We start from the raw sequence: 25541 nt of genomic DNA, 5'->3' as shown, positions 1-25541 counted from the left end.
GCATCAATATCATATCTGCCCTCATTTACCTGAATTTCTAATTCACCCTGTTTGTTGCTCATGCTCTGTGCATGAGTGTTGTCTGAATGTAGCTACATCCTGCCCCCCCCCCGTTGCTGAGCGATGAGGGGAGTTGTAGTCCTAGCCCTCCCCAAAGGAACTCCCCCAAATTTATCCCTTACCAGACATGGCAGCTTGGGGTGGGGGAAGCGGGATGGACTGGAGGAGAGCTGTTCGTAGGTAGAACATGGAAGAAGGTGGAAGGGACCTTGGAGGTCATCTAGTCCAACCCCCCTGCTTGAGCAGGGGAGACCTTATACCAGTGATGGCGAAGGAAGGAAGGAGTTCCAGGGTTTTCCTACAATGTTTATTCTTTTATAGCAAAGTGAAGGGATTTGTAGGAAGAGTAATGAAGATGAAGCTGCTGTGGATTCAGAGCTGGGAGAAATGGGGGTGGGTGGGTTTGGAGCGACAGGCAGGCCTGGAGTCCCTGGGGTCAGTCTAGATGGCCTCCACCCCTCCCTCCCAAGAAAGGGAGGCCTTCAAAGGAAGCTGGGAGGGGGATCTCAGCAGGAGAAGCTCCAGGCTGCCGTTCTCCTCCTCCCCCCAATCTAAAATCTTGAGCTTCCATTTTTCAGAGGTTGCGAAAAAGCCAGAAATTCTTCAGCTACTGAAAAAAAAAAAAACTTCCTTTCCCATCAGGAATCAAGAAGGATTAATTCATGAGTGCTGTAGAAAAAAAGAGATGGGAAAGAAAATTAGAATGTAAAGGGAAACCTTCAGTGTAAATACCTTATTATTCCTCTCTTTCAGCCCCCCCCCCCAGACAGGCCCACATTGTAGAGGGGGGGTTGATAGGCAGGGGCAGAATGAGGGAGAACCACACACACCCCTTTCAGGGAGGAAAAGGATGCAAAGAACCAGCAATTCATCTTCTGGGGCTGATGGAATTTTCCCCAACTGAATTAATTGGGGGGAGGTTAATCAAGAGAGGAGGCCTCCCCCCCCCAAACATTTCATATTAACAAAGAAGATGGGGCCAGGATGGGGGGTGGCAGCAAAGCCGGGTGTCACGTTGCCAGGAATTGTGCGAAATGTCACAAGGAGACTTCCCTTCCCTTTTGCATTTTCCCAAACTTGGAAACACCCTGGGCCAGATTTTAATGTTTATGTGTGTGTGTTTGTTTTTGATTGCAATGCATTTGCAGGTCTCTGTAGGGAAAAGCTGCCCAAAATTTCAAAAATCTGTTGCATCCACAGCAAGGAGGTTTTGTTCAGGCACATTTTTTTTTTTTTTACAAAAAGGAACAATTAACGAATGTTAAGGAAACATCTATAACCTGAGGACAAACTCACCTGCAGGAGGCTGGATGGGAGTTGCTGGAAGGAAAAAAGAGCCAATCAGAACCCTTCATGGGCTGGAGGACTCAGGGGGGCTTCCTCCCCATCAATAGCCCATAATAGGTTGCAGGATGCTCACTTATACAGTAGACCCTCAAAGAACAGAATTTCCCAAGCAAATCTCCAAGGGGGCCTCCTTGCCATCTGCTAAGCTTGGTGAAAGGCCCCCCCTGGATGGTCCCCTCCCCACAATCTCTCATCCAGCCCCCCAGACTCACCGTTCTTGCTCTTCAGATAGAGGGAGAGCCCCATGGCAAAGAAGATCACCCCGATCACGGCTGCCACGATCCCCGTCCAGAGTTTGCTCTTGGCAGAGTTGGAGGATCGGGGCTCTGGGGAAGGAGAAGGAGCCTCACTGAGTAGGAAGATCAGGGCCAGCTTCCCCCCCAGGAGGGTCCGTCCCAGCTTCCCCCACAGGGAGGGTCTCTTCCCCCTTCTCAGGGCAGGAGGGGGTCCCCAGAGGGGGTGGGAAGGGAGGGGAGCTCACCCCACTGGACGATGATCGGGGCCTCCAGGCTGGCATGCTCCACCTGGCAGGCGTAGACGTCCCCCCGCTGGGGCTGGGTCTCCAGCATCACCTGGAGCTGGTAGGTCCAGTCTCCGTTCTGGAGCTCCTCCCCGAAGGCCACGCCCTCCTCCTCCGGCCGCCCGTTCTTCAGCCACCGGACCTCGATCTCCACGGGGTAGAAGCCCCTCGCGATGCAGAGGAGGATGGTGTTGGGGGAAGCGGGGTCCAGCTTGGTGGGGGAGATGGAGACGGTGGGCTTGGCTGGAGGGGAGGAGGGGGAGGAGGGACACGGGGGGGGGAGAGACACCACAGGTAAAGATTTCTATAGCAATAAAACTGGAACTCCCAATCAAGATAAAATTATAGTTAAAAGATGGGGAGGAGGGAACAGGATGCATGGCGGGGGAGGGGAGATGGCCTCTGCAGTCAATAACCCCCCCCTGTGTGATTCTACCCCAGGGGGGCTCCAGCTGAACTGGAGAATCTGAGTTTGTCTTCTGGGGTGTTGGTTGTTCTTTCCCTCCAGTTTAGTGTCATTGGCAAATTTCACGAATTTCCCTTTCAATTCCGTCCTCTGAGTCATTGCTGAAGATATTGGAGGGGCCCAAGACGGAGATAAAACATACCTACGTCCTGGGCAAGGGAGAGACCTTGCTGGATTCTCTCCCCCCCCTCCCCCTTCAAAAAAAATGTAATATTTGGATGGATTTTCTGGCGGGAACTTTTTCTGGGGAGGAAAAACTTTGGACCTTGGGAAGAAAAGAAAGATTATGTGACTGATGGGAAGGAGAGGGATGTAGTTTTTTCCCTTTGGATGTTTAGCTGTCATCATGTCAAGCTTTAAACAGTCTTATTTTGGTGCAGCCCTTGTTATCTTGTCACTTGCAAGAGAGGCAGGTGGGAGGGGGGATCAATCCGAGGGGTTTGGACCAGTTTAATATGGCAAGGAAGGTCCTGCTGGATTGTTCCTAGCAGAGGAAGGATTTCTCTCACAACAATTGTCTGGGGCTTAACTGTCTGTCTGTCTGTCTCTCTCTCTCTCTCTCTGTGTGTGTGTCTTTGTGTTTGTGTTTGTGTGACTTGCTCTCTCAGGGGGAGACTTTTAATCTGTCCTTCTGGCCCCAAAAGGCCAGAGATGGTTTCCAACTCCTTCCCTGCTGGGATTCTCTGCCCAAGGAAGTTCTGCATTGGGGAGGGGAATCTCTCCCGCCTGCTTCCTTCCCTGGGATCTTCAGCCAGAACCAGGACACCTTGTTGTGTAATCCCACCTTTTTTTAAATTGTGACTTAAATTTTGACTTTGATCTTTATTCATGGGTTACGTTCTATCCTACACCCCCCCAGAGCCCCTCTTTGGGGGAGGGAGGGGGCAGTTTAGAAGGATCCATCAATAGCAACAGATACAAATGAATAAATTTTGTAGATTTGAGAGGAGGGAATGTATGTAAGGAGTGGATCTTTCCCAGGGAGAATCCTAGTAAGTGAAAGGAAGGGGGGGGTCCCGGGATCCTCTCCCAAATGTCCCCTCCCCCACTCACCTCTCCGGCCAACCACAGAATTGCCCTGGAGAACCCCATAGTTGTGCCGGCAGAAAGAATCCACTTCGGCCCTCTTGATCTGCATGACAGCCTTATCGCTGTTCCAATAGTCCACATCAGGCTGCCCCAACGGAGTGACGGCCACGTATTTCCCGAGGTCGCCGTCGAAGTAGGCGATCTCCTGCCGGTTGTAGATGTACCAGTCCAGGTATCGCACCCGCTGCGTCCCGTTGAAGAAATGGCACTCGGACCTGCACTGGACCAGGAAATGGGCTGCAGGGAGGAGGAGGAGGAGGAGGAGGAGGGCCATCAGGAGGGACTCCAGGGCCCATCGTTCCCAGCCGCTAGCAAAGGAGGGACCCATACGCCAAGAGGGAGGTCGGGGAGGCCTTCCGTGAGAGACTGGCGGAAGACGCCCCCTGGAGGAGAGAGGGGGAACTCTCTCAGTGCCAGAGGGAGGACTTGCTGGGGGGGGGTCTGGAGGGGGGGAGGAACTTCCTGCTGGACTCCTCCATCCTCCCCGGGTGGAAAAAGGCAGGCAGAAGTTCAACTGGTCTAGCAGATCTACTCTCTGCAGGGAGCGTTGGATCTAAAGGGGAGGAATTGGGGGGGGGCTGAAACTTTTTGGGGTGGAGGGAAAGTAATATCCATACCCTCTCTTCCTTTGGGGGGGCGGGGAATATGGTAAAGGGGGCAGAATGAGTGACACTCCTGAGGGGTCCCAGCCCTTCAACTGCCCACCTTCCCTGGGTCCCCCCCAACTTATCTTTTACCCCCCCAATCTTCAGCCCAACTCCCTGCCTTGGGATGATTTTCGAGATTCAGACTTGTTTCCTCTCCCCCTCCCCAAAAGGCCCCCTGCAGCCCCCCCAGAGCATCTCAAAGGGAGGGTCTCCAGCCCCCCTCACGATAGGGATTGTTTTGGGGAGCCATGGGGGGCAATTCAGAGTCCCCCAAATCCTTCTCTCTCACTTCCCCCCTCCCTCCATGTCCCGATAGAGCAACGGGGGATTATGGGGTGGGGGTTTCTTGGCCTCCTCCCCAAATTCAGAGCCTCCCCCGGAAGGGACCGAAGCTCAACTCCGGCCTGACTTTGAAAGCCTCAAATCTGAGATTTGGAGATTAAAATTGACGTCTTTGAAGAAGCAAAAATACTTTGGCCAAAATGCAGCTTTTTCCTTGTGTGGATTCAGTCTGAAAATACCTCAGTTTCCCTCTTTCGCTTTCGCTTTCCGTCCCCTTCCTCTTTCCATGCAGCCGACTCCGACCCAGCCACTGGAGGGGCGAGAGAGGGGCCCGGCTGCGACACCCCACCTCGGCTACAATCGGGAAAGAGGGGGTCCCTCTCTGTCCTCTGGGGGGAAAGGGGGGAGAGAAGGGGGAGGAGACCACGCAGAGATCGAGGCTGTTGCCGGCTCCCGTCACTCTTACCCTCGACCCGTTTCCCAAAGTCACGTCTGGAGACCCAGCAGCTTTCTTCCCCCCTCCCCCACGACCATCTGGGGTGCTCCCCAACCATATCCTTCCCCCAGCCCCTCTCCTCCCCCTTCTGAGCCCCCTCCTTACCGGGGATCTCCTGCCCCCCTTCGCTTCCGGGGATCCGGGCCAGCGCCCCCGCCAGCAGCAGCAGCAGCAGCATCAGGGGGAGCCCAGCGGAGCCCATGGACGCCGCCCCACAAGCGCCCCAGAGAGAGAAGAAAGAGAGACGCGGAGGCTCCCAGCCCCAGAGGCGGAATCGGGGGGTCTGGATGGGGGGGGGGGGGGAAGGAGGCGTTTTCCTCGAACTTCGGAACTGGGAGGGCCCAGAAGAAGCAGGAGGACCAATCGGAATTCTCCCCTTTGTAGCGTCATCAATCTCCGGGCAGGGCCTCCTTTGATTGCACCCGATAGAGGAGATAGTTCGGCGCAGAGGGAGAAGCGGAGAAGCGGAGAGGGGGGGGATTTTATGGGGAGAGGAATCAGCCCTGGGACCCCCTCCCCAGAATCGACCCTCTTGAGGTTGGCTCCGTTCCTCTGGGTGGGAGTGGGAGGGGATATTTTGCCCGAAGAAGAAGAAAAAAAATCCATATCCATGGACGGGATGTATAAGAGGATCCGCGCAGGTTTTCTCCCTTGTGAAAGATCTCAATGCTATTTTAAGAAGGATGGAGGGATGGATGGACAGCATAGTAAACCAAACAATACATTTATAATTTATAAAATAACCCGGAAAGTTAATAGAAATTATGTGGACTTCAGTAATTCTATATACCCTAAAGTATAGGATTACAGCCTTAAGCAAAGTCTGAAAACCTCCCCCCCCCCAAACTATCCCAAAAACCACACATTCTTTTTTTTTTTATGTTTCACTACATCCATGGAAACCATTTTTTTCTAGGACATTCGGGTTGTGGTCAGTTCCGCAAAGGCGGGTCAGGCAGATCCTCCATTCCCGATTCTGTTCAAAAGAGCTTTGGGGGTCCAGAGGGGGCCTGAATCCTTCCAAAGGAATGGGAGGGGGACTGGAAGGGTCAAACTACCCCCTGGCCCAGCACCAGCCTCAGCAGGCCAGAGCCGGGTCCACCCCCCCCCCCGCAGCTGAAGGAGGCTGCACCACAGTTGTGTATACACAGCCAGTCGCCCAAAGTGGGTCCCAGATCCAGGCAGCGTCTGGGGGGGGGGCTCCATCGCTCGCCTGATCAAAGCAGAACTCCTGGACTCTTTTCATGTTTCCCCAGGAAGATTTTGATTTTCTCTGAGTTCCTCCTGCCCCCCCCCAGCCCTCAATACCCCCCCACACACAGAGGAACTTTGTTTGTTTCTGCAACCCCCGACAGCTGAAGGAGTTTCGCTCCCCGCCCCAGCCTGAAAAGCTGGGCTCCTCCGAAGCGGAACCGAGGACCTGGCCTTGATCCAGCAGGCAACAAGCTCGGATTCTTCCCCAGGACAGCTCCGGGATTGTCCTGCTCTGCCCCACGGCTGAATCTCCAGCTGGGGCAGCCCCCCGAAGATCCTTCGCCCTGCCGACCCCCGAGGAGACCCCGGACAGCCCAAGGAACAAACCGAGGGAGGGTTGGAGAAACGTCCCCGGAGGCCCAAAGGTCCCGAAGGCTCCGATTCTCGATTCTCCTCCTTCACACGTTACGGGGAGACTCGGCTCTCGTGTGTGTGTGTGTGTGTGTGTGTGTGTGTGTGTGTGTGTGTGTGTGTGTGGAAGAGGTTGACGGGGCTCTGATGCCGGGAAAGGTGGAAGGAAAGAGAGGCAAAGGATGAGAAGCAGGGAGGGGGAGGGGCTCAGTTGGAGTGGGGGGAGGGGGATGCTGAGGAGGACCTGGAGGAGGGGGGGGGTCACAGGTCTCCCCAGAGAAAGTCTATCCATGGAGGGGGGGGGGATTAAACGTTGACATCAACTTGATGGCACCTAACCATCATTAGCCTGTCTGGTTATAGGAGATCTCTAGTCTTTTCCCCACCAGTGAAAGCTCTGGGGATGGTGATGACTTAACAATATTTCATGCCTGTTCAGAGTTACAAGGGCACTGAAAAAAACTGACTCTTCACCTAATATTTCTTCTTTAAATTTTTGTTATTTTATTTTTTTTAATAATTTCATGCATATACCTGTGTTTAGCTTTGAGTATCCAACCCAGTCACTTGTTGTGAGATGGGTGGTTGTATAAATTTGACAGCTAGATGATATAGAGAGTTAGAGGGGGGATAGATAGATAGAGACGATAGATAGATGATAGAGAGAGAGAGATGATAGAGATAGATGAGAGATGGATGGATGGATAGATAGATAGATAGATAGATAGATAGATAGATAGATAGATAGATAGATATGATAGAGTTATAGAGAAGAGAGATAGGGAGAGAGATGATAGAGATGATAGAGATGATAGAAATGATAGATGGATAAGAGATGAGAGAGATGATAGATAAATAGATAGATAGATGATAAATGGATGGATGGATGGATGGATGATAGATAGATAGACATATAAGATAGAAAGAGATAAAAGAAATGATAGAGATTAGACGGAGACAGTTGGAGGGGGAGAGTGGGAGGGGGAGAGTGGGAGGGAGAGAGAGAGAGAGAGAGAGAGAGAGAGAGAGAGAGAGAGAGAGAGAGAGAGAGAGAGAGAGAGAGAGAGAGAGAGAGAGAGAGAGAGAGATATTCTGGGATTTCCAGACCGCATCATCCCAGGACTAGCCTGGACTGGCCTTGCAGAGATTCTGAGATCAGCCCTGCTGAGGGAGGGATTTTCACCTGCTGACGGGGAGTCTTTCCTCTCCAGATCACCCGAAAAGCCCTTGTGGAAGAGAGAAAATAGCGTATCCCTAACAAGACTCAAATGAAGGAGCTGCTGCTTCTTTACCCGTCATATAAAGTGTTTGATTTCATCTTCCAAAATACGTTCTCCTTGGGGCACACTGATCAAAATGGGTGAAATAATCAAATTGGTTAATTCCCATTTGAAAAAGCATGCTTTCAAACCGGCGCAAAGAATGGCAAGAACACTGGATTAAAAAAAAAAAACAATGTAAAATTATGGGAAACAGAAGGAGACCATTTTTCCTAGGCAGCAAAAGGAGGGAAAGAAAGGGAGCAAATGGATCAGTCTCCAAGGAAGGATTTGGCCCGAAGGCTTTGAATTAAAGCGGTCAGGAGTCTCCTGGCCTTTCTCCACATCTGATTTCAGTGCCCGGGGAGACGCCCCAGATGGGAAGCATCCAGAATCTGCTGTGCAAAAATATAACAGAATAACAGAATAACACAGCTGGAAGGGACCTTGGAGATCCTCTAGTCCAGCCCCTTTCCCCTATACCACTTCAGACAAATGGCTGTCCAGTCTCTTCTTAAAAGCCTCCAGTGATGAAGCCATCACAACTTCTGGAGGCAGGTAGTTCCACTGATTAGACTAGACAAAGGCAATTTCTCAACCGTTCCTTCTATGTTTTAGCCTCCAGTCCCCTAATCATCTTTGTTGCTCTTCTCTGCATTCTTTCCAGAGTCTCAACATCTTTTTTACATTGTGGGGACCAAAATTGGATGCAGGATTCCAAGTGTGGCCTTACCAAGGCCTTGTAGAGTGGTATTAACAGTTCACCTGATCTTGATCCTCTCACTCTGTTAAGGCAGCCTAGGACTCTTAGGGAGATTGGAGTCCGGTGGGGCTGACCGCCTAGTTCCCTTCTCTACTTTATGGGGGACAAAGTTGTCTGCTAGGTTCATCAGGAGCCAGCTGGATCTCCCACTAGGCGCAAAAAAATGTGTCCCAATTGATGTCAGGGTAGTCAAAGTCCCCCATTGCTATTTTGCTGTGCTTTCTCCATGCCTTAGTTAACTGACTAATAAAAAGTTCATCTATTTCCTCTGTTTGGTTGGGTGGCCTATAGTATATACACCTATGGCAATGTCATTTCCCCCCCCCCCTTTTATATTGACCCAAAGGCATTCAAGACAGTTTTCATCACTGTTGTGCTCTATTTCTGTAGAGATATAGTTATTTCTTATAGAGAGAGCAACTCCACCTCCTCTTTTATTTGGTCTGTTTCTTTTAAATCATTTAAATCCCTCTAGCTGTGGGTTCCATTCGTGGGTTTCATCCCACCAAGTTTCCGTAAGATCATATATCGTATCTGCTCTCATTTACCTGAATTTCTAATTCACCCTGTTTGTTGCTCATGCTCTGTGCATGAGTGTTGTCTGAATGTGGCCACATCCTGACCCTCCCTCCCCCCCCTTGCTGAGAGATGAGGGGAGTTGTAGTCCTAGCCCTCCCCAAAGGAACTCGCCAAAGTTTACCCCTCACCAGACATGGCAGCTTGGGGTGGGGGAAGCGGGATGGACTGGAGGAGAGCTGTTCATAGGTAGAACATGGAAGAAGGTGGAAGGGACCTTGGAGGTCATCTAGTCCAACCCCTGTGCTCGAGCAGGGGAGACCTTATACCAGTGATGGCGAACCTTTTAGAGACCGAGTGCCCCAAAACCACCACCCCACCACTGTCCCCGCTCTGCCGTGCCCACTGGATCACCCATCACCTCCACGGCCTGCCACAGATCACCCAGGCAGCCCAGCAGTGCCATGGTGGCCATGCCCTCTGCCTGTGCCCTGCACTAATGATCTGCGTGCAATGGCGTGAAAGGGCAGAGTCTTGTCCCCTCTGCCCGGCTACCATGTCCTTGGCTGCGCAGCATTGTGTGGGCCGTGCCCAGGGATGACTCTCCTCCAGAGGGCTGCTGGTGAGGAGGGGACCATGGGCAGAGGTGGGGCTGGGGCAATGGTGTGTGTGCCCACAGAGAGGGTTCCAAGTGCCGCCTCTGGCACCCGTGCCATAGGTTCCCCACCACTGCCTTACACCATTTATGCCATTGAGCAGGATACCCTAGTATAGGCCTATACCAGGAGTAAGCAACCTTGGCTCTTTTATGACTCGTGGACCAACTCCCAGAATTCCTGAACCAATATGGCTCAGCTTGGAAACCTCTCCCTTTCCCCTCAGCATGGCTGGCTCAGGAATTCTGGGAGTTGAAGTCCACGAGTCATGAAAGAGCCAAGGTTGCCTATCTCTGGCCTAGGCCTAGGCCGCTTTATGATTCGTGGACTTCAACTCCCAGAATTCCTGAGCCAGTCTGGCTCAGCTTGGAAACCTCTCCCTTTCCCCTCAGCATGGCTGGCTCAGGAATTCTGGGAGTTGAAGTCCACGAGTCATAAAAGAGCCAAGGTTGCTTCACTCTGGCCTAGGCCTAGGCTGTTTTATGACTCATGGACTTCAACTCCCAGAATTCCTGAGCCAGCGTGGCTCAGCTTGGAAACCTCTCCCTTTCCCCTCAGCATGGCTGGCTCAGGATTCTGGGAGTTGAAGTCCATGAGTCATGAAAGAGCCAAGGTTGCCTATCCCTGACCTAGGCCTAGGCCGCTTTATGACTCGTGGAATTCTGGGAGTTGAGGTCCACGAGTCATAAAAGAGCCAAGGTTGCCTACCCCCTGGCCCTATACCATTAGAATCTGAGTCCCAATGAGGGAGGGAGAGGGAGGCGTTGGGTGCCAAGAAGGGGCAGGACCCTCCCGTTGTGGAGCGGCAGCCTCAGGTGCTCCCAAATGGCTCCCCACGTGTGCTTGGGGAGGACTGCTGACATTCTGGTCCTCAAAAGAGGGCTTGAGGGGAAGCAGAGCATGGGGGGGTCCTTCCCCTCCCTGGGATCAGCCCACCCTCCTCCCAAACCAGTTCTGGGTTCGGATTCGAACAGGATGGTCAGTCTACAGGCAGGCGAGACCTCAATCTGGGGAGGGGGAGGGGAGAAGGAAAAACCCTCCTGGGGGGCAGAAAAGAGGAGTAGGAAGAGGAAGGAAGGAGGAGTTCCAGGGTTTTCCTACAATGTTTATTCTTTGATAGCAAAGTGAAGGGAAGGGATTCGGATGAAGAGTAATGAAGATGAAGCTGCTGTGGATTCAAAGCCGGGAGAAATGGGGGTGGGTGGGTTTGGAGCGACAGGCAGGCCTGGAGTCCCTGGGGTAAGTCTAGATGGTTTCCACCACCCCCCTCCCAAGAAAGGGAGGCCTTCAAAGGAAGCTGGGAGGGGGGTCTCAGCAGGAGAAGCTCCAGGCTGCCGTTCTCCTCCTCCCCCCCAATCTAAAATCTTGAGCTTCCATTTTTCAGAAGTTGCGAAAAAGCCAGAAATTCTTCAGCTACTGAAAAAACAAAACAAAAACCATCCTTTCCCATCAGGAATCAGGAAGGATTAATTCATGAGTGCTCTAGAAAAAAAGAGACAGGAAAGAAAATTAGAATGTAAAAGGAAACCTTCAGTGTAAATAACTTATTATTCCTCTCTTTCAGCCCCCCCAGACAGGCCCACATTGTAGAGGGGGGGGGTTGATAGGCAGGGGCAGAATGAGGGAGAACCACACACCCCCCCCTTTCAGGGAGGAAAAGGATGCAAAGGACCAGCAATTCATCTTCTGGGGCTGATGGAATCTTCCCCAACTGAATTAATTGGGGGGAGTTAATCAAGAGAGGAGACCTCCCCCCCCCAAACATTTCATATTAACAAAGAAGATGGGGCAAGGATGGAGCATGGCAGCAAAGCCAGGTGTCACTTTGCCAGGAATTGTGTGAAATGTCACAAGGAGACTTCCCTTCCCTTTTGCAATTTCCCAAAACTTGGAAACATCCTGGGCCAGATTTTAATGTTTCTCTGTTTCTTTGTTTTTAATTCCAATGCATTTGCAGGTCTCTGTAAGGAAAAGCTGCCCAAAATTTCAAAAATCTGTTGCATCCACAGCAAGGACGTTTTGTTCAGGAACATTTTTTTTTTACAAAAAGGAACAATTGACGAATGTTAAAGAAACATCTATAACCTGAGGAGAAACTCACCTGCAGGAGGCTGGATGGGAATTGCTGGAAGGAGAAAAAGAGCCAATCAGGACCCTTCATGGGCTGGAGGACTGGGGGGGGGGCTCCCCATCGATAGCCCATCGTAGGTTGCAGGATGCTCACTTATAGAGTAGACCCTCAAAGAACAGAATTTCCCAAGCAAATCTCCAAGGGGGCCTCCTTGCCATCTGCTAAACTTGCTGAGAGGCCCCCCTGGAGGGTCCCCTCCCCACAATCTCTTATCCAGCCCCCCAGACTCACCGTTCTTGCTCTTCAGGTAGAGGGAGAGCCCCATGGCAAAGAAGATCACCCCGATCACGGCTGCCACGATCCCCGTCCAGAGTTTGCTCTTGGCCGAGTTGGAGGATCGGGGCTCTGGGGAAGGAGAAGGAGCCCCCCCTGAGCAGGAGGATCAGGGCCAGCTTCCCGCCCCAGGAGGGTCCATCCCAGCTTCCCCCACCGGGAGGGTCTCTTCCCCCTTCTCAGGGCAGGAGGGGGTCCCCAGACCAGGAGGGGAGGGAGGGGAGGGGCTCACCCCACTGGACGATGATCGGGGCCTCCAGGCTGGCATGCTCCACCTGGCAGGCGTAGACGTCCCCCCGCTGGGGCTGGGTCTCCAGCATCACCTGGAGCTGGTAGGTCCAGTCTCCGTTCTGGAGCTCCTCCCCGAAGGCCACGCCCTCCTCCTCCGGCCGCCCGTTCTTCAGCCACCGGACCTCGATCTCCAAGGGGTAGAAGCCCCTCGCGATGCAGAGGAGGATGGTGTTGGGGGAAGTGGGATCCAGCTTGGTGGGGGAGATGGAGACGGTGGGCTTGGCTGGAGGGGAGGAGGGGGAGGAGGGACACAGGGGAAGAGACACAACAGGTAAAGATTTCTATAGCAATAAAACTGGAATTCCCAATCAAGATAAAATTATAGTTAAAAGATGGGGAGGAGGGAACAGGATGCATGGCGGGGAGGGGAGATGGCCTCTTAAGTCAATAACCCCCCGTGTGATTCTACCCCAGGGGGGCTCCAGCTCAACTGGAGAATCTGAGTTTGTCTTCTGGGGTGTTGGTTGTTCGTTCCCTCCAGTTTAGTGTCATTGGCAAATTTCATGAATTTCCCTTTCAATTCCCTCCTCTGAGTCATTGCTGAAGATATTGGAGGGGCCCAAGACGGAGATAAAATATACCTACGTCCTGGGCAAGGGAGACACCTTGCTGGATTCTCTCCCCCCCCTCCCCCTTCAAAAAAAATGTAATATTTGGATGGATTTTCTGGAGGGAACTTTTCCTGGGCAGGAAAAACTTTGGACCTTGGGAAGAAAAGGAAGATTATGTGACTGATGGGAGGGAGAGGGATGTAGTTTTTTTCCCTTTGGATGTTTAGTTGTCATCATGTCAAGCTTTAAACAGTCTTATTTTGGTGCAGCCATTGTTATCTTGTCACTTGCAAGAGAGGCAGGTGGGAGGGGGGATCAATCCGAGGTGTTTGGACCAGTTTAATATGGCAAGGAAGGTCCTGCTGGATTGTTCCTAGCAGAGGAATTCTCTCATAACAATTGTCTGGGGCTTAACTGTCTGTCTGTCTGTCTGTCTGTCTGTCTGTGTGTCTGTCTGTCTCTCTCTGTGTGTGTGTGTTTGTGTGTGTTTGTGTGTGTGTGACTTGCTCTCTCAGGGGGAGACTTTTAATCTGTCCTTCTGGCCCCAAAAGGCCAGAGATGGTTTCCAACTCCTTCCGTGCCGGGATTCTCTGCCCAAGGAAGTTCTGCATTCGGGAGGGGAAGGTCTCCCGTCTGCTTCCTTCCCTGGGATCTTCAGCCGGAACCAGGACACCCTATTGTGTAATCCCACCTTTTTTAAAACTGTGATTTAAATTTTAACCTTATCTTTATTCAAGGGTTACGTTCTATCCTACACCCCCCCAGAGCCCCTCTTTGGGGGAGGGAGGGGGCGGTTTAGAAGGACCCATCAATAGCGATAGATAGAAATGAATAAATTGCCTGGATCTGAGAGGAGAGAGTGTATATAAGGAGGGAATCTTTCTCCGAGAGAGTCCTAATAAGTGAAAGGAAGGGGGGGGGGTCCTGGGATCGCCTCCCGAACGCCCCCTCCCCCACTCACCTCTCCGGCCAACCACAGAAATGCCCTGGAGAACCCCGTAGTTGTGCCGGCAGAAAGAATCCACTTCGGCCCTCTTGATCTGCATGAAGACCTTATCATTGCTCCACTTGTCCACATCGGGCTGCCCCAACGGAGTGACGGCCACGTATTTCCTGAGGTCGCTGTCGAAGTAGTCGATCTCCTGCCGGTCGTAGATGTACCAGTCCAGGAGTCGCACCCGCTGCGTCCCGTTGAAGAAATGGCACTCGGACTTCCACTGGACCAGGAAATGGGCTGCAGGGAGGAGGAGGAGGAGGAGGAGGAGGAGGAGGAGAAGGAGGAGGGCCATCAGGAGGGACTCAAGGGCCCATCGTTCCCAGCCGCTAGCAAAGGAGGGACCCGTAAGCCAAGCGGGAGGGGGGGAGGCCTTCCGTGAGAGGCTGGCAGAAGACGCCCCCTGGAGGAGAGAAGGGGAACTCTCTCAGTGCCAGCGGGAGGACTTGCTGGGGGGGGGGGTTCTGGAGGGGGGTAGTAACTTCCTGCTGGACTCCTCCATCCTCCCCGGGTGGAAAAAGGCAGGCAGAAGCTCAACTGGTCTAGCAGATCTACTCTCTGCAGGGAGCATTGGATCTAAACGGCGAGGAATTGGGGGGAGGGCGAAACTTTTTGAGGTGGAGGGAAAGTAATATCCATACCCTCCAGTCTCTCTCTTCTTTGGGGGGGGGTGGGGAATATGGGGAAGGGGGCACAATGAGTGACACTCCTGAGGGGTCCCAGCCCTTCAACCGCCCACCTTCCCTGGGTCCCAACTGATCTTTTACCCCCCAATCTTCAGCCCAGCTCCCTGCCTTGGGATGATTTTCGAGATTCAGACTTGTTTCCTCTCCCCCTCCCCAAAAGGCCCCCTGCAGCTCCCCCAGAGCATCTCAAAGGGAGGGGCTGTAGACCACCTCACGATAGGGATTGTTTTGGGGAGCCACAGGGGTGCAATTCAGAGTCCCCCAAATCCCCCCTCCCTCCAGGTGCCGATAGAGCAATGGGGGATTATGGGGTGGGGGTTTCTTGGCCTCCTCCCCAAATTCAGAGCCTCCCCCGGAAGGGACCGAAGCTCAACTCCGGCGTGACTTTGAAAGCCTCACATTTGAGATTTGGGGAGAAAACGTGAAGTCTTTGAAGAAGGAAAAATACTTTGGCCAAAATGCAGCTTTTTCCTTGTGTGGATTCAGGTCTGAAAATGCCTCAGTTTCCCTCTTTCGCTTTTGCTTTCCCTCCCCTTCCTCTTTCCATGCAGCCGACTTCGACCCAGCCACTGGGGGGAGGGAAGAGGGGCCCGGCTGCGACACCCCACCTCGGCTACAATCGGGAAAGCGGGGGTCCCTCTCCGCCCTCCTGCGGGGGAAGTGGGGAGGGAAGGGGGAGGAAACCACGCAGAGATCGAGGCTGTTGCCGGCTCTCGTCACTCTTACCCTCGACCCGTTTCCCAAAGTCACGTCTGGAGACCCAGCAGCTTTCTTCCCCCCTCCCCCACGGAGCATCTGTGGTGCTTCCCAACCATATCCTTCCCCCAGCCCCTCTCCTCCCCCCTCTGAGCCCCCTCCTTACCGGGGATCTCCTTCCCCCCTTCACTTCCGGGGATCCGGGCCAGCGCCCCCGCCAGCAGCAGCAGCATCAGCATCAGGGGGAGCCCATGGACGCCGCCCCACAAGCGCCCCCAGCGAGACCAGAGACAGAGACGCGGAGGCTCCCAGCCCCAGAGGCGGAATCGATGGGTCTGGCTTGGGAGGGGGGGAGAGGCGTTTTCCTCGAATTTCGGAACTGGGAGGGCCCAGAGGAAGCAGGAGGACCAATCGGAAGTCTCCCTTCTGCAGCGTCATCGGTCTCCGGGCAGGGTCTCCTTTGATTGCACCCGATAGAGGAGATAGTTCGGCGCAGGGGGAGAACCGGAGAAGTGGAGAAGGGGGGGGATTTTATGGGGAGAGGAATCAGCCCTGGGACCCCCTCCCAAGAATCGACCCTCTTGAGGTCAGATCCGTTCCTCTGGGTGGGACTGGGAGGGGATATTTTGCCCGAAGAAGAACAAAAATCCATATCCATGGACGGGATGTATAAGAGGATCCGCGCAGGTTTCCTCCCTTGTGAAAGATCTCAATACTATTTTAAGAAGGATGGGTAGATGGATGGACGGATGGATGGATGGATGGATGGACAGCATATTAAACCAAACATTAAATTTATAATTTATAAAATAACCCGGAAATTATGTGGACTTCAGTAATTCTATATACCATCAAGTATAGGATTACAGCCTTAAGCATTAAAGTCTGAAAACCTTTCCTCCCCCCCCCCGCCAAACTATCCCAAAAACCAGACATTCTCTTTTTTAATGTTTCACTACATCCATGGAAACCATTTTTTCTGGGACATTCGGGTTGTGGTCAGTTCCGCAAAGGCGGGTCAGGCAGATCCTCAGTTCCCGATTCTGCTCCAAAGGGCTTTGGGGGTCCAGAGGGGGCCTGAATCCTTCCAAAGGAATTGGGGGGTCTGGAAGGGTCAAACTCCCCCCTGGCCCAGCACCAGTCCCGCAAGCCAGAGCCGGGTCCACCCCCCCCCCGCGCAGCTGAAGGAGGCTGCACCACAGTTGTGTATACACAGCCAGTCGCCCAAAGTGGGTCCCAGATCCAGGCAGCGTCTGTGGGGGGGGGCTCCATCGCTCGCCTGATCAAAGCAGAACTCCTGGACTCTTTTCGTGTTTCCCCAGAAAGATTTTGGTTTTCTCTGTGTTCCTCCTGCCACCCCAGCCTCAACACTCCCCCCCCCCACAGAGGAACTTTGTTTGTTTCCACAACCCCCGACAGCTGAAGGAGTGCTGGAGTTTCGCTCCCCCCCCCGCCCCCGGCCTGAACCGCTGGGCTCCTCCGAAGCGGAACCGAGGACCTGGCCTTGATCCAGCAGGCAACAAGCTCGGATTCTTCCCCAGGGCAGCTCCGGGACTGTCCTGCTCTGCCCCACGGCTGACTCTCCAGCTGGGGCAGCCCCCCGAAGATCCTCCGCCCTCCCGATCCCCGAGGAGACCCCGGACAGCCCAGGGAACAAACCGAGGGAGGGTTGGACAAACGTCCCCGGAAGCCCAAAGGTCCCGAAGACTCCGATTCTCGATTCTCCTCCTTCACACGTTACGGGGAAACTCGGCTCTTGGGGTGTGTGTGTGTGTGTGTGGAAGAGGTTGAAAGGGCTCTGATGCCGGGAAAGGTGGAAGGAAAGAGAGGCAAAGGATGAGAAGCAGGGAGGGGCTGGGGCTCAGTTGGAGTGGGGGGAGGGGGATGCTGAGGAGGACCTGGAGGAGGGGGGTGGGCACAGGTCTACCCAGAGTCACGTCTGGAGACCCGACAGCTTTCTTCCCCCCTCCCCCACGAGCATCTGGGGTGCTTCCCAACCATATCCTTCCCCCAGCCCCTCTCCTCCCCCCATGAGCCCCCTCCTTACCGGGGGTCTCTTTCCGCCCTTCACTTCCGGGGATCTGGGCCAGCGCTCCCACCAGCAGCAGCAGCATCAGGGGGAGCCCAGCGGAGCCCATGGACGCCGCCCCACAAGCGCCCCCAGAGAGAGAAGAGACAGAGACGCGGAGGCTCCCAGCCCCAGAGGCGGAATCGGGGGGTCTGGATTGGGGGGGGAGGAGGAGTTTCCCTCGAACTTCGGAACTGGGAGGGCGCAGGAAAGCGGACGGACCAATGGGATTTCTCCCTTCCGCAGCGTCATCGGTCTCCGGGCAGAGCCTCCCTTAACTTCGCACGATAGAGGAGATAGTTCGGAGGAGAGACAAGCGGAGAAAGTGGGAGGGGGATCCTTTCAGTCCTGGGGGGGGGGGCTGTAACGTCGGGAGGGGGCTGTTTCATGCCAGCTCCGGAGGGGAGTGTGGATTTCCCTTTGCGCCCCCCCACCGCACGATTCTCAACCAGTCTTCCTTTCTCTGTGGGCCTGGAGGGGTAGACTAGATGCCCTTTTGGTTCCCACAGGGCCTAGAGGGAGCCCAGGCTGGAGCTGCTGAGACTCCGGAAGGGAAAAGTGGAGCCAGAGCTTGATGGATCCTTTTGAGTCCCCCCCCCCCGCTCAGTATGGAAGGAGGAAGCCCCCAGCATTAGATGAGAAGAGGGGAGGGGCAGCCCCACAGCCAGCCAGGACTTGGGAGGGTCACCTAGACCAGTGTTTCCCAAACTTGACAATTTTAAGGCATGTGGACTTCAACTCCCAGAATTCCACAGCCAGCATTGCTGGCTGTGGAATTCTGGGAGTTGAAGTCCACATGCCTTAAAATTGTCAACTTTGGGAAACACTGACCTAGTCCAGTGGTTCTTAACCTTTTTGAACGAATCGCCCCCTTGAGCCAATGAGGAAGTTGTCATCGCCCCCTCCCCCAACATAACCTCTCAATCACAACATAGGAAATAATTCTTCAATTTATGCAAACCCTTTTTTTGTTTTCTTTAAAATTGTCATCAGGACATATCGATGCAAATCATTTATTTCCAGTCTTTTCCCCATATCTCCCATATTCTGGCCAATGGCGTGCCACTGAATGGGTAGAGGCTGCTGTGCAATGCGCATGAAGATAAGCGATGCGTCTTCACATATGTACGGCATTCTGTACTGAAGCTAGCTGGAGGAACATTTGAAAACACAATTCAATCCACTAATAGCGAGCGATCTGATGTTTTTTACGACAGATATACAGCAATTCAGTGTACGGAAAAAGTCTCAAAAGTGTCCCCCAAACTTCTCGCTCCATCGCCCCCATATCACCCCCTTTTCGTTCCTTCACCCCCCTGAAAAATGAAATCGCCTCCTGGGGGGCAATATCGCCCAGGTTAAGAACCACTGACCTAGACACCCACATAACCTGACGCACCTAGACGCACGCATGCACGCACACACGCGCACACACACACTCTCTCTCTCCAATCCGAAGAAAACCCTGAGCTAAACCAGGAAGAGAGGAAGAGAATCTGCATGATCCCAAGAATCTGCAAGAATCGGCCCCTTCCGATTTCCCTCCTCTCAGCCCCAAATGTGACGGGATCTCCCTCTTTCTTTCTGGGGTTCAGGATCCCCCTTTTTTTCTGGCAATGCAGAAAAAAATTTTAACCTTCTTTTTAATACATTTTTTATTTATTTATGGGTTATAATTTGCACCACCCAGAGCTCCTCTTTTTTAAAAAACAAGTTTTATTAATTTTTATTAATTTATTAATTTTTCAATTTTTACATCCAAGTAATTAGAAAGAAATGTAATGATTGGGTAATCAAAAATCCAATGGTAGAATCATTCATATATATCTCAGGTTACCTCCTTAAAAGTTCCCTCTCTATTTCCCTTAATTTTTATATCATATTCAAATTAATACATTTCTAGATAGAGCTCAATCAATTAATACAATTATCAGTAAAATTTTATTTATACATATCCAAATCCTGTTTTTTAAGTTTTACTTAATTCCAATTACCATATTCCAATTTGGCCATTAATAACCGTAATAATTAAACTTCGGGTAACCTCAATTTCCCTCATTCCATTACCAAATAATTATCGTATCTAGAATACGTATATTATTCCGAAAATTAAATTCTTACTTTATTTCACAACTATATTCTATTTCTCGTCCTAATAGCTCCTCATTTGCTTATAAAATACCTTTCAGTGTCACAAACCCATTTCCATATTACAATTCAAAACTATAATCTGAGAATTAATTTTCATTCTCATTATAAATCTAGGTCCTAACTATTAAATGAATCAATATCTCTAAAAATCTCCTTAACCCATTAAGTAGAGTTTTAAGCTATTCCATCATCAATCAAGAAGGGAAGGAGAAGAAGAGACTTTCAACCTTATTTTAATACATTTATTTATTTGTGGGTTATAATTTACACCACCCAGAACTCCTCTTTGAGGGAGAGGGTCAATTTAGAAATATCAATAAATGACAATAATAAATGAATAAATTTCATAGGCCTGAGAGCACAGAATAAATCAGGGGCAGATCTTTATCCGGGAGAGTCCTAATAAACTTTAATTTAATCCTAATAAATAATAAATGAAATGAAAGCGGTGGGGGGGAGGGGTGTCCCAGCTTTGCCCCCCCTCATGGAACTCTCTTTCCCACACTCACCTCCCCAGCCAACCACAGAAAGTCTCTGGGCAACCTCGTAGTTGGGCCGACAGAAGTAATCCACTTGGGCCTTTGCGTCCTGCAGGATGCCCTCATCTCTGTTGAAATTACTACAAATCTGACACCTTTTCTTTCCTTTGTCCACAACAAAATACTTAATATTTTACATGACTATAAATCTCCTCCCATTTGAATGCGTTCTGATTTATAGAGAACTACTAGGCCTCCCCATAACTTGACAGGAACCTCACATAGTCCTTTAAGTGTTTGGGTGGACCTCTGGCCCACTCTGATCTTCTTAGAACAGGTGTGCTTGCCTGATCAGCCAGATCCCCTGCCAGGCTCGTCAGACCAGGACTTTGATGCCCCCTATATTCAGGTGACCCTCCATCATGCTGACTGGCCGGATCCTGTAAACCCAGACCAGAGTTCCTTGGTGAGGTGGAATTCCCCACGTCCACTATGGATTCGGAGGAAGAGTGATGGAGATGAAGCTGCTGTGGGTTCAAAGCAGGGAGAGATTTGGGTGTCTGGAGGGACAGGCAGGCCCGGAGTGCCTGGGGTCAGTCTAGATGGTCTCCATCCCTCCCTCCCAAGAAAGGGAGGCCCTGAAAAGAAAGCCGGAGGGGTCTCTGTAGGAGAAGCTCCAGGCTGTCATTCTCCTCCTCCCCCCAATCTAAAACTTTGAGCCTCCATTTTTCAGAGGTTGCAAGAAAGACAGAAATTCATCAGCTACTGAAAAAAAAAAAAACATTCTTTCCCATCAGGAATCAAGAAGGATTAATTCATGAGTGCTGAAGAAAAAGAGAGACACACACAAAATTAGAATATAAACCTTCAGTGTAAATAACATATTATTCTTATAGCCCCCCCAGGAAGTCCCACACTGCAGGGGGGTGGTTGATAGGCAGGGACACAGTGAGGGAGAATTGCCCCCCCCCTTTCAGGGAAGAAAAGGATGCAAAGGACCAGCGATTCATCTTTTGGGGGTTGATGGAATTTTCTCTAATTGATTTAATTAAGGAGAAGGCCTAATTAATCAAGAGAAGGCCCCCCCCCTAGATGTTTCAAAGAAGATGGGGCCAGGATGGAACATGGCAGCAAAGCCGGGTGTCACTTTGCCAGGAATTGTGTGAAATGTCACAAGGAGACTTCCCTTCCCTTTTGCAATTTCCCAAAACTTGGAAACATCCTGGGCCATATTTTAGTGTTTCTGTGTGTGTTTGCTTTTGATTGCAATGCATTTGCAGGTCTCTGTAGGGAAAATCTGCCTATAATTTCTAAAATCTGTTGCATCTGCAGCTAGGAGGTTTTGTTCAGGCACATTTTATTTTAAAAAAGGAATAATTAACGAATGTTAAGGAAACATCTATCACCTGAGGACAAACTCACCTGCAGGAGGCTGGATGGGAGTTGCTGGAAGGAGAAAAAGAGCCAATCAGAACCCTTCATGGGTTGGAGGACTCAGGGGGTCCCCCTGCCCATGGATAGCCCATAATAGGTTGCAGGATGCTCACTTATACAGTAGACCCTCAAAGAACAGAATTTCCCAAGCAAATCTCCAAGAGGGCCTTCTTGCCATCTGCTAAGCTTGGTGAGAGGCCTCCCCTGGATGGTCCCCTCCCCACAATCTCTTATCCAGTGCCCCAGACTCACTGTTCATGCTCTTCAGGTAGAGGGAGAGCCCCATGACAAAGAAGATCAACCCGATCACAGCTGCCACGATCCCCGTCCAGAGTTTGCTCCTGGCAGAGTTGGAGGATCGGGGCTCTGGGGAAGGAGAAGGAGCCCCCACCCTGAGCAGGAGCATCAGGGCCAGCTTTTCCCCCCAGGAGGGTCCATCTCAGCTCTCCCCCATAGGGAGGGTCTCTCCCCCCTTCTCAGAGCAGGATGGGGTCCCCAGAGCAGGAGGGGAGGGAGGGGCTCACCCCACTGGATGGTGATGGGGGCCTTCAGGCTGGCATGCTCCACCTGGCAGGTGTAGACGTCTCCCCGCTGGGGCTGGGTCTCCAGCATCACCTGGAGCTGGTAGGTCCAGTCTCCATTCTGGAGCTCCTCCCCGAAGGCCATGCCCTCCTTCTCTGGCTGCCCGTTCTTCAGCCACTGGACCTCGATCCCCATGGGGTAGAAGCCCCTCGCGGTGCAGAGGAGGATGGTGTGGGGGGAAGCAGGGTCCAGCTTGGTGGAGGAGATGGAGACGGTGGGCTTGGCTGGAGGGGAGGATGAAGATGAGGCACAACCACAAACGTAAAGCCAAACAATAGCAATGCAGCTCACCATCTCACATTCCCCTGCAACTCAGACTAACCTGAGCACAACAAAGCCCCCACCCAAACAGAACACCCCCCCAACCAATCAGAGCACAGCCAACCCCCCATCCAATCAGAACACAGCCAACCCCCCATCCAATCAGAGCACAGCCAAGCTCCTAACCAATCAGAACACACCTCCATCCAATCAGAACACAGCCAAGCTCTCATCCAATCAGTTCATACCCCCACTGGCAATTAAAAGGAAGAAACAGCTAGGATCACACATTGCTCCTAGAAGCACGAAGCCGAAGACACCAGCCTGAAGATGATGAATGAGACACTTCCAATTTGACACGGGAGAAAACCCGAATAACAAAGACCTACATACAAACACCCGCGAAAAATGTAATATTTGGATGGATTTTCTGGAGGGAACTTTTTCTGGGCAGGAAAAACTTTGGACCTTGGGAAGAAAAGGAACATTATGTGACTGATGGGAAGGAGAGGGATGTAGTTTTTTCTCTTTGGATGTTTAATTGACATTGTGAAAAGCTTAAAAAAGTCTTATTTTGGTGCAGCCTTTGTTATCTTGTCACTTGCAGGAGAGGCAGGTGGGAGGGGGGATCAATCCAATGTATTTGGACCAGTTTAGTCTGGCAAGGAAGGTCCTGCTGGATTGTTCCTAGCAGAGGAAGGATTTCTCTCAGAACAATTGTCTGGGGCTTAACTGTGTGTGTGTGTGTGTGTGTGTGTGTGTGTGTGTGTGTGTGTGTGACTTGCTCTCTCAGGGGGAGGGGGAGTTCCTATACTTTTAATCTGTCCTTCTGGCCCCAAAAGGCCAGAGCTGGTTTCCAATTCCTTCCGTGCTGGGATTCTCTGCCCAAGAAAGTTCTGCATTCTGGAGGGGAATCTCTCCCGTCTGCTTCCTTCCCTGGGATCTTCAGCTGGAACCAGGACACCTTGTTGTGTAATCCCACCTTTTTTTAACTGTGATTTAAATTTTAACCTTATTTTTATTCATGGGTTACTGTTCTATCCTACACCACCCAGAGCCCCTCTTTGGGGGAGGGAGGGGGGGCGGTTTAGATACAAATGAAAATTTTTTGTGGATTTCAGAGGAGAGAATATATGTAAGGAGTGAATATTTCTCCCAGAGAATCTTAATAAGTGAAAGGAAGGGGGGGGGTCCCGGGATCCCCTCCCAAATGCCCCCTCCTCCACTCACATCTCCGGCCAACCACAGAATTTCCCTGGAAAACCCGGTAGTTGTATCGGCAGACGGAATCCGCTTCAGCCCTCTTGATCTGCAGATAGACCTTATCGTTGTTCCACTTGTCCACATCGGGCTGCCCCAACGGAGTGACGGCCACGAATTTCCCGAGGTCGCTGTCGAAGTAGTCGATCTCCTGCCGGTCGTAGATATACCGGTGCAGGAGTCGCACCCGCTGCGTCCCGTTGAAGAAATGGCACTCGGACTTCACTTGGGCCAAGAAATGGGCTGCAGGGAGGAGGAGGGCCATCAGGAGGGACTCTAGGGCCCATCGTTCCCAGCCGCTAGCAAAGGAGGGACCCATACGAGAAGCCGGGGGAGGTGGAGGCCTTCCGTGAGAGACTGGCGGAAGACGCCCCCTGGAGGAGAGAGGGGGAACTCTCTCAGTGCCAGCCGGAGGAGGACTTGTTTGGGGGGGGGGTCTGGAGGGGGGGAAAGAAAGAGGGGGAGGGGAGGAACTTCCTGCTGGACTCCGCCATCCTCCCCGGGTGGAAAAAGGCAGGCAGAAGCTCAACTGGTCGAGCAGATCTACTCTCTGCAGGGATCGTTGGATCTAAAGGGGGAGGAATTGGGGGGGGGGGCTGAAACTTTCTGGGATGGATGGAAAGTAATATCCATACCCCCACTCTCTCTCTTCCTTTGGGGGGGGCAGGGAATATGGGGAAGGGGGCAGAACGAGTGACACTCCTGAGGGGTCCCAGCCCTTCAACCGCCCACCTTCCCTGGGTCCCCCCAACTTATCTTTTACTCCCTAATCTTCAGCCCAACTCTCTGCCTTGGGATGATTTTCGAGATTCAGACTTGTTTCCTCTCCCCCTCCCCCAAAGGCCCCCTGCAGCCCCCCCAAGAGCATCTCAAAGGGAGGGTTTCCACCCCCCCTGACGATAGGGATTGTTTGGGGGAGCCATAGGGTGCAATTCAGAGTCCCCCAAATCCTCCTCTCTCACTTCCCCCTCCCTCCAGGTGCCGATAGAGCACTGGGGGATTATGGGGTGGGGGTTTCTTGGCCTCCTCCCCAAATTCACAGCCTCCCCCGGAAGGGACCGAAGCTCAACTCCGGCCTGACTTTGAAAGCCTCAAATTTGAGATTTGGGCATTAAAATTGAAGAAGCAGAAATACTTTGGCCAAAATGCAGCTTTTTCCTTGTGTGGATTCAGGTCTGAAAATGCCTCAGTTTCCCTCTTTCGCTTTCGCTTTCCGTCCCTTTCCTCTTTCCATGCAGCCGACTCCGACCCAGCCACTTGGGGGGGGGGGCGAGAGAGGGGCCCGGCTGCGACTCCCCACCTCGGCTACAATCGGGAAAGAGGGGGTCCTTCTCCGCCCTCCTGCGGGGGAAGTGGGGAGGGAAGGGGGAGGAGACCACGCAGAGATCGAGGCTGTTGCCGGCTCCCGTCACTCTTACCCTCTGAAGACCAAACAGTTTTCTTCCCCCCTCCCTCCACGAGTCTCGGGGGTGCTTCCCAGCCCCCTCCTCCCTCCACTCAGCCCCCCCCTTACCGGGGGTCTCCTTCCCCCCTTCGCTTCCGGGGACTCGGGCCAGCGCCCCCACCACCAGCAGCATCAGGGGGAGCCTAGCGGAGCCCATGGATGCCGCCCAGAGACAAGAGGCAGAGACGCGGAAGCTCCCAGCCCCAGAGGCGGAATCGGCAGGTCTGGATTGAGGGAGGGGGCGTTTTCCTCGAACTTTGGAATTGGGAGGGCCCAGAAGAAGCAGGAGGACCAATCGGAATTCTCCCTTCCGCAGCGTCATCAATCTCCGGGCAGAGCCTCCCTTGACTTCGCACGATAGAGGAGATAGTTCGGAGGAGAGACAAGCGGAGAAAGTGGGAGGGGGATCCTTTCAGTCCTGGGGGGGGGGGCTGTAACGTCGGGAGGGGGCTGTTTCATGCCAGCTCCGGAGGGGAGTGTGGATTTCCCTTTGTGCCCCCCCCACCGCACGATTCTCAACCAGTCTTCCTTTCT

At 52.5% G+C, this 25541-nt stretch overlaps 2 protein-coding genes across 5 annotated transcripts; both read right to left on the bottom strand.

Annotated features, from left to right (window-relative positions):
• Positions 1–675: 675 nt before the first annotated feature.
• On the bottom strand, positions 676–17546 carry LOC120310234 (H-2 class II histocompatibility antigen, E-S beta chain-like). Of its 3 annotated transcripts, none has more exons than XM_039348433.1 (6): positions 17376–17546; positions 13914–14186; positions 12343–12624; positions 12069–12182; positions 11808–11831; positions 676–729 (listed from the first exon to the last, which is right to left on the bottom strand). In XM_039348433.1, exons 1-6 carry the CDS (start codon positions 17464–17466, stop codon positions 716–718), a joined length of 798 nt encoding a protein of 265 aa, XP_039204367.1. In that variant the 5' UTR covers positions 17467–17546; the 3' UTR covers positions 676–715. The 3 variants fall into 3 exon arrangements, with proteins under 3 accessions (XP_039204367.1, XP_039204369.1, XP_039204368.1); XM_039348435.1 differs by lacking the exon at positions 17376–17546 and adding an exon at positions 15495–16658; XM_039348434.1 differs by lacking the exon at positions 676–729 and adding an exon at positions 11121–11188.
• On the bottom strand, positions 10794–25241 carry LOC120310236 (H-2 class II histocompatibility antigen, E-S beta chain-like). 2 transcript variants are annotated; one of them, XM_039348437.1, is made up of 6 exons: positions 25077–25241; positions 23534–23806; positions 21985–22266; positions 21713–21826; positions 21449–21472; positions 10794–11186 (listed from the first exon to the last, which is right to left on the bottom strand). In XM_039348437.1, the coding sequence occupies exons 1-6, from the start codon at positions 25162–25164 to the stop codon at positions 11173–11175; spliced, it is 795 nt and encodes a 264-aa protein (XP_039204371.1). In that variant the 5' UTR covers positions 25165–25241; the 3' UTR covers positions 10794–11172. The 2 variants fall into 2 exon arrangements, with proteins under 2 accessions (XP_039204371.1, XP_039204370.1); XM_039348436.1 differs by lacking the exon at positions 10794–11186 and adding an exon at positions 19765–20850.
• Between the last annotated feature and the right edge of the window lie 300 nt (positions 25242–25541).

Source organism: Crotalus tigris, unplaced genomic scaffold (genome assembly GCF_016545835.1).
Source record: "Crotalus tigris isolate CLP2741 ecotype Arizona unplaced genomic scaffold, ASM1654583v1 scf7180000018154.1287802725:315790, whole genome shotgun sequence".
In the NCBI taxonomy this organism is placed as follows: domain Eukaryota; kingdom Metazoa; phylum Chordata; class Lepidosauria; order Squamata; family Viperidae; genus Crotalus; species Crotalus tigris.
The sequence above is the reverse complement of the archived record's forward strand: the minus strand, read 5'-3'. Positions and strand labels throughout refer to the sequence as shown.

Excerpts from the sequence above, each read along its gene's own strand:
- LOC120310234 (XM_039348433.1), bottom strand. The coding sequence starts at position 17,466 with ATGGGCTCCGCTGGGCTCCCCCTGATGCTGCTGCTGCTGGTGGGAGCG. Across the intron at positions 14,187-17,375 it reads AGGGCGGAAAGAGACCCCCG|CCCATTTCCTGGTCCAGTGG; the intron begins GTAAGGAGGGGG and ends TCCTCCCTGCAG. Across the intron at positions 11,832-12,068 it reads CTACCTGAAGAGCAAGAACG|CAATTCCCATCCAGCCTCCT; the intron begins GTGAGTCTGGGG and ends TTCTCCTTCCAG.
- LOC120310236 (XM_039348437.1), bottom strand. The coding sequence starts at position 25,164 with ATGGGCTCCGCTAGGCTCCCCCTGATGCTGCTGGTGGTGGGGGCGCTG. Across the intron at positions 23,807-25,076 it reads AGGGGGGAAGGAGACCCCCG|CCCATTTCTTGGCCCAAGTG; the intron begins GTAAGGGGGGGG and ends TCCTCCCTGCAG. Across the intron at positions 22,267-23,533 it reads TTCTGTGGTTGGCCGGAGAT|CCAAGCCCACCGTCTCCATC; the intron begins GTGAGTGGAGGA and ends CCTCCCCTCCAG.